The sequence below is a fragment of the Phymastichus coffea genome, unplaced genomic scaffold (assembly GCF_024137745.1).
Source record: "Phymastichus coffea isolate CEN01 unplaced genomic scaffold, Cenicafe_Pcof_1.1 PCOF00065, whole genome shotgun sequence".
NCBI classification, from domain to species: domain Eukaryota; kingdom Metazoa; phylum Arthropoda; class Insecta; order Hymenoptera; family Eulophidae; genus Phymastichus; species Phymastichus coffea.
The window spans coordinates 553,010-560,759 of record NW_026706876.1 but is presented as its reverse complement, the minus strand read 5'-3'; the positions used below and the strand labels follow the sequence as shown (position 1 = coordinate 560,759).

At 30.9% G+C, this 7,750-nt stretch overlaps 1 protein-coding gene across 2 annotated transcripts; it reads right to left on the bottom strand.

Moving 5' to 3' along the window:
• Positions 1 to 304: 304 nt before the first annotated feature.
• LOC131667395 (ATP-dependent RNA helicase DDX54) lies at positions 305 to 7,285 on the bottom strand. Of its 2 annotated transcripts, none has more exons than XM_058940779.1 (11): positions 7,036 to 7,285; positions 6,578 to 6,954; positions 6,193 to 6,508; positions 5,907 to 6,117; positions 5,606 to 5,829; positions 5,335 to 5,526; positions 5,123 to 5,255; positions 4,846 to 5,038; positions 4,532 to 4,670; positions 4,291 to 4,441; positions 305 to 1,426 (listed from the first exon to the last, which is right to left on the bottom strand). In XM_058940779.1, exons 1-11 carry the CDS (start codon positions 7,225 to 7,227, stop codon positions 1,206 to 1,208), a joined length of 2,349 nt encoding a protein of 782 aa, XP_058796762.1. In that variant the 5' UTR covers positions 7,228 to 7,285; the 3' UTR covers positions 305 to 1,205. The 2 variants fall into 2 exon arrangements, with proteins under 2 accessions (XP_058796762.1, XP_058796763.1); XM_058940780.1 differs by having other exon boundaries at positions 6,578 to 6,941; positions 7,036 to 7,165.
• Between the last annotated feature and the right edge of the window lie 465 nt (positions 7,286 to 7,750).

The window sequence follows — 7,750 nt, the reverse complement described above, 5'->3', positions numbered from 1 at the left end:
TACGCATTAAGTATGTAATATACGTTAGAAATAAAACAATTCTTTTTCGAGTGTATTATATCGAACTTTTCTACTTTAAAAATACATTTTATAGATCTTTTTTTATTGCGTCGATTCATTGGATTTTGAGTGAGATTTTTTAATTTATATTTTACTTGCTTGAAAGTAATAGAAAGTCGAAGCTGTTACTCTTGAAATTCGTTTGCTATCGTTTAAAATGAGTAATTTTTTTTTTTAATAACGTATGTGTTGTTTATTTAGCTTTCTCTCTTTCCAATATACCAAATCAGAGTGATAAAAAAAGAAATTAACAAACGTCGTGCGATAATATGAGTTTCTCCAATATACTTTCTTAATAAGCTTTACGCTTGACTTTGAAACAGTAAAAAAGTAATTTTGCACTTTGAAAAACGTGGGATAATATGAAGAAAACATACTAATCGTCAAAGATTGAAACGACGCAAAAACAAAATTAGACGTTCAAGTCAAGCAATACAAAAGAATCACAATAATCAGTAGCATCGGAGAAGTTGAATAAGAAAGGAAAAAGAATGTGAATTGACTGGTATAAGATACTAAATAATAAGCGTTATAGCTGCGTGCAGGTGCACTCCTCTAATGTAGCGGATAGGTGTACCACGCTGTGCATAGCACGCTCCTCGACGCATCGAGTGAGCGCACTGCACAACAAACTTGCGCTACAGCTATTGCGTAATTCGAAAAGCGCGTCCTTGAGGACTTTAAGAAAGTCATCGGAAAATGAATAATCAGATTATTGTCGCGTTTGTTCTCTATTTTTGTTTATTCGTAACAAGCAATTAATCAACAATAGAATCATTCTTATCAGTTAGTTTTTTCCAAGCACTACGAGTAAACTGGTGACTGTACACCATCCTTGCAGGGAGTACAAAATCGTATGGATAGTCTGAGAGTAAAATGCCTCGTGTACATGCGATGCGCTGTTTTACCCCTCGAGCCGTTAGGCGTAATAGTAAATTAGAACATTACTAATTAAGATTACTAACTAAAATTATAAATCTAAATACTTTCAAATAGTTAACACGGTTCTGTGTCGCCTGCTGTGGGTGCAAATACGCACTGTGTGAAATACCGACCTCGCTTCGCTCGGTTGGCAACATCACCCGGTGCGTACTTTGCCAACTGTACACCTTCATAGTGTAATGTACTGAAATTACAATATCGAATTAACGCCTGCCTTTTTTATGACCTTTACCACGTCCACCACCACCACTGTCACCGCCTCCTTTGCGGCCACCCTTCTTGCGACCGTTCCTACGCTTCTTCCTCTCGAGGACTTCTCGGGATTTGAGGATCTGCTCGGGTGTCCTCAGTTCGCTCTTCGCTTCTAATTTCTTCTTCAGCTTCTCGTTGTGTCTTGCCCAGCGTTTGTTACCCAACGTTTGCACTGAAATCATTCGGCCTACTTTATAATCCAAATCGATATTGTTTCAATTAGCGCATAAATTGTTGCGAAAGTCTATTCTAGAAAATTCCATTTTCATCAAGAGATAAGAATAAAAGCCTTCCTATTCTCCTACATATCTTATATTCTTATCCTATCCTTCTATTTTTATATATTTTCTCATTTTATTTTTTTCTATCATTAAAAAATGATAAGCAGCCATCCAATGTAATGATTGGTTCGTCCTAAGAAAGAGCACGAAAATTTTAATACTTGAAAATAACTTGAAAATATTTGTATTATATATCTAGGAATGTGAAATTTATATTGCAGCAATAAATTTAATTTATGAATAATTAATATGGATAATAATCTGCAAAAATAAAAATATACCGTTAATAAATTATTTTACGAAAATGAGAAATTATTATTTCAAATTATGTATGCTGGAATAATTTGATTACTATCTGTGAAAATAATAGTGTTATTTCAAAATGTGATTGGAAGAGAGAAAAATTAATAACATAAAATGGAGAAAATTACATTTTAATTATTTTAAATTTGTAAAGTTAGAGTTTTGCGGGAAACGGAAACTAATTATCAGTATATTTATAGGTGTTTTCAACGAGGAAACAAGAAAACATTTGATGTTAAAATGTATTACTAATAGCAATAGGTATAATACTGAGGTCTTAGAAAACCCCTAGTATTGACTAGTTATGATTGTATCATAACAGAATATTACCATACAACCAACCGATAACAAGAGTACTGTGTTTTATTCTTGATATGATTGTTTGAGAGATGGTCATGTGGTATGATGTATCACGACTTATGTCGCTGATTTGATGAGGTGCGCAAAATAAGTCTTTTTGAAAAAATAACATGTTACGTTTAAGGATTATGCTTATTATTCATTATTACTAACCAATAATTTGATTTTGTCATCTGTAAAAATCTCTAAATTATTATCGATAAGTAAACAATAATGTAGAATAGTCATCCTGGATAATTGTAGTTGGAAAGATCGTTGAAATGACAGTTTTCTATGTGATAAATTGTAAAGTTCAAATATATGAAATATAAATGTTTTGTAAATAAACTAACTTTCCGATTGCAAATTGTAACTGACTAAATAACATTAAGCAAAATATTAAGTTATTAGTCAAATAATTATTTTGTACGAAAATGATAAATTAATTTGAATTTTCAACTTTAAAATCTTAGCAAACAATCAATTTTATGTAAGTTTATTCATTTCTTCTTAACCGTGAAAAGTTAACTAAAGTTTGCTGTTTATAATATTAAGTTATGAATAAGATTACACATCATTAAATATCTTAGGAAGTAATATTATTTAACAATTTTTTCTATATCTACATTGTGTATACTTTTTATCGTATATTTTTATTATCTAGGAGTGTAAGATTTATGTTACCGCAAGAAATTAAATTTATGAATGAATAAGATGGATAATAATCTGCAGGAATGGAAATATGCCGTTAATAAATCGTTTTGAAAACATAAGACATTATGTTTTGATATTGTCATTACAATTAGTTAATTTTATAAACACCTGTGATATTGAAATGAATATTGGCGTATGAAAATTTTATAGAAAGAGAAAAAAAATGAATAGAATAAAATAGAGGAGAAAACATTTTTATCTTTTGTACATTGTAAATTAAAAAGTATGCGAACAACGGAAACTTATTATCAGAATATTAACCTCGTGAAATTTGAAGAATATTCATGGGTCTTCATAGAGACAACAAAAAACACACGATGTTAATGATATTACTCGTACTGATATATGATTAGTACCATAATCACTATCATTGAGTATTTTAAGTTTAGTGTTGTATAATAGTATAATAGCTTTATCAATCATACCAATTAATCTCTTGAATAATTTATCTTGAAATTAGTAAAAGTTCATCGGTTATTGTGAAAAAATGAGTGAAAGTTCTATTTTTATTCATTAATTAATATTGATTTACGTAATCTATTTTAAACAGCATGACTTATTCATACCCATTAGAATCTCAAAGTCGGCATGTAAAAGGTTAAAATAATATAATAAATAAAAAAGAAACATAAAAGAAAAAGCGCACCTAGTGTACTACGTAACACTAGTCCTAATAAATAAAAAAATTCTGATTTACAATGCATACGAAGTTGTAAATAAAGCCGATATCGTTGCTATTTAAATGTATGAAATATGATCTAAATAATTTTAAATGATTGCAAGCGAGTAGAGATACACAAAAATTAAACTTATTTACCGTAGACGTGGCACATTGTCTCGATAAAACTGTCAAGTGCATATATACGAAAGAAAGATATATCTCGGAAGCGCGCGATATGTGTGTATATTTATTGAGAAATCAGTGACTGTCTATCCTGTACTTAACGAACGCGTGTGTGTGATCACAAGGATAAAAATATACACACACATATTCCTTATTAGTCAAATAAACCAATTAGTCGCTGAACCAAGGCAGTCGACTCTGCGTATTTTTATTTTTCATTGCTGCTGAAAGTATTTACATAACGCGACTTGCACTGGCTCATTCTTTTACTAATCGATCAAGGATTATTGTTATCTTGGCCAAGGTGGTTTTTACATAAATGTGCTTCTTTTTTCTCTCATTTCTGCGAAAGTCTTATGCGAGAGATAAGATGCACTTAAGATTCTTATATAAAATAGCCTTTATAACATCATGATATATAGGTATTGATAACTATTGAATGTTTTATACGTGAGATCGATGTCTTGCTAATTGCTAATAATTTTTCTATAGTAGAATTATTTAGAATGTGTGTAAGAATGATAATGATGATAAGCGTGTAGATTAAGGACTCACATTTCTGCATTTGTGGCGATACTTCTTCATCATCGTCATCGTATCTTGCTTCAACTTTGTTCTTCTCTTTCCACTGGGCGTATCGTTTGGTCTTATATGTCGCTGGAATCCAATGGCCTGACTCTGTTCGGATTTTACCAGCTTTCGAATTCTGATAAATATATGAACAATATTATTATTTATAGATTTTTTGATTAGGAGTAATGCGTCGTTGAAAATATATGCTACGAATTTTACTTACGTTGTTGATTGTAATCATCTTCTTTTTCTTGCGGTCCCATTTTTTGATTTGAATTTGTAGTCTTCTTGACTCTTCATTGTCGGCAGTAAACTCAAGATGAGCTTTTTCTGCTTCTGATGCAAAACTATTTACAGCCAATCTGAAACAAAATAATGAAAAATAATCAATACTTGGAACATCTGGCGATTAACTATATCGAATAAATGCTTAAAAAATCCTTTGTATCTTTTACACAACCTAGTCACATAAACTTTATAATAAAAATTTATTGTTTTCAATTCTTTGAAATTTAATATACTAAGACTTCCTATTACCCTTCCTCAGTATGCTGATCGGGTGCTGCGTAAGGAATAAAAAATTCATCATCTTTTAGAATCTTCTGTTTCTTTCTCTTTTCGTTTCTATATAAATCGTCAATTTTTCTTTTCTTTGGAGTAATGACTTCACTGAAGACATCATTAATTTCGGCTGTACTACTCGACGCAAGTTTCGATTTTTCTGATTTATCTGTCAAGTTTAAAATCATTGATCAATCGTTATTAGTTTTAATTTTAATATTTGCGAAAATGTAAAATAAATAGTAATATTTACTTTCTGCTATTTTACTCAACCTGTCTTCAAGTTTTCTATGGTGATTGAAAATATTTTCTTTGTGGAGTGCTCTTTTTTCTTTCATTACTTTGTAATCTACAGATGAAGGTTTTGCAACGATTTCAAAAACAGTCTAATCAATGTAAAAATACAGTGGTTAATAAAAAGCATAAGCTTCCAATTTCTCGTAATAAAATATTATAAGTTGTTACCCCTTTTGGCCTATAATTTTTCATTTTTGTAATCAATTCAGTAGCCGAGTCATTGAATTCTCGAAATTCTGGTAATATTCCTGATACAGAAATATCTAACTCCTTTACTCTCTTATTACTTTCAGTAGACGCCTGAGGTCTGGAACGTAAATATTGTTGATACGCATTGTTGCATACGTTTTGCATATTTGCCTGAAAAAAATTATCATTTTTATAAAAATTTATAATTAAGACATTTAATACGCTGGTAACATCAATAATTATAATTTACAATATCAGTATATTCATGATACATAATTAAATCTGACAGTTCCTCTTCAATCATTGACTGAGGCATTTTTCCTACTGCTTCTTCTGAAATTTCTTCGGTATCAGATATTGGAACAGTTTCAAAAGATCGACCAAGGAATAAATGCAAATCTAAAAGATAAGGATATTCATCAGGAGCAATTATGTTATATGCAGTACCACTTCTACCGGCACGAGCGCACCTTCCTATTTAAACGTAAAATAAAAAAATATAGTATTTGAATCCATTTGTACGAAATATTAATTACAATATTTTTACTTACCGACTCTATGAACAAATAATTTACTTTTGGCAGGGAAGTTAAAGTTAATAACGTTATCTAAATACGGTATGTCGATTCCTCTAGCTGCAACGTCTGTTACAACGAGAACTTTAACTTTTCCATTTTGAAATTTAGCCGCATTTATTTTACGAGCTGATGGATCCAAATTTGAATAAATAAATGTATTTGTTAACCCAGCTTTGTCTAATATCTGAAATTTGAAATAAAATATAGATTTTATAAATATTATACTCAAGTTATAAGTTATGGGAAATAAAAATGTTACCATATGAATATATTCAACATGATGCATTGTGGCAGCAAATATCACAGTCTGAGATTCAGGTTTTATGATTCGCTTTAATAAACACATTAGCACAGCTAATTTCTCTTCGGGTCTACAAGTTATGAAACAGAGTTTCAATTCTTCAGGTAACTTACTCTCAACATCAAGCCGCAACAAAACTGGATTTGAAAGTCCTGCTTTAGCAAATTCTACTAACACCTTTGGTAAAGTAGCGGAGAATAGGAGAGAAGATCTACAACTTGGTAGCCTATTTGCTATTTCATTTATTTGTTCACCAAAACCCATCTCAAACAACCTACAAAAAATAAATGCATGAGCATCTATTAGCAAAATGATGAAAATATAATAAGGAATATTTTAATACCTATCAGCCTCGTCATAAATCACTATTTCTATACTTTTAAGATTCAAATCCATTTCAACACAGATGTGAAGAAATCTTCCTGGTGTAGCAACTATAATATCTGGATTACCATGGATAGCCGTAAACTGATTATCCATACTGTCACCACCTAAGATTATGGATGCTTTTAAGCCTGTGAATCTACCCAATTCTTTGATAAACCTCAGAGTTTGAAGTGCTAATTCTCTTGTTGGAGTAAGTATCAAACCACGAACTCCAGATTTGGATTGTCTTGCCTTCAATTTTTCAAATAGTGGTATGAGAAAACAGGCTGTTTTACCACTACCAGTTCGAGCCATAGCAACAACATCTCTCCCTTCAAGAGCTAGTGGAATGGTCTATTATAAATAATTATGATATTTAGATATGAAACCAATTGTTGTATATAATAGTAAACTAATAAAGAGAAAACTTTGTACCTTCCTCTGAATAGGCGTAGGTATTTTGTATCCACGTTTTAATATCCCTTTCAAGACTTGGTGACTGAGACCCATACTTTGAAAACCACCAGATTTTTTACCTGTCTTTTTTTTCATGCCAACGAAACTTTCATTTTCATCTTCATCTTCGTCTGTACTATTTTGTTTGTTATCAAGCTCTTTTGAAGCCATTTTATTTAGTCTATTTAAAGATAACAAATCAATTCAAATTTGTACGTTGCTTAACAAAACGCACGTGTTTTCAGCAACGCACCACTACTAATGTAAAACAATGATGAAAATATATATATAAAGGCTATGTATATCTATTATATAGTTAGGGCGTTTACAGAACGATTCTGACACTGAAAAAGACATGAAATGTGACAAATGGTAGCTCGAAAATGAGTTATTACGCAGCCATTGTGCGCAGATCAGTTCTTGGGATTTTTAAGGCGCGCGTATTTTTGAAAGAACAGAAAATATAATAATAAACTATACAAGCTTAAAATGCGTCGTCAACCACACGTAAGTGAAATTAAGAGAAAATGAATACTCAATAAGAAACAATCTTTAGGAGCTGCAGAAGGTTGAGGATGTGCAGGAAGAGTAGGTAAAGGTGGTCGTATTATAAGAGGAAGAGAATGAGGAAGATGATAGTAATATTATAATCTTTTCACTCCAACACATAAATAAACTAATTAATGTAGAAAAT

Bases quoted from the DNA above. Each gene is read 5' to 3' on its own strand.
- LOC131667395 (XM_058940779.1), bottom strand. From the start codon at position 7,227: ATGGCTTCAAAAGAGCTTGATAACAAACAAAATAGTACAGACGAAGAT. The intron at 6,509-6,577 runs GTATTAAAATAT...TATTTTTTGTAG, and splicing joins ATTTATGACGAGGCTGATAG to GTTGTTTGAGATGGGTTTTG. The intron at 1,427-4,290 runs GTGAGTCCTTAA...GAATGATTTCAG, and splicing joins ATCGCCACAAATGCAGAAAT to TGCAAACGTTGGGTAACAAA.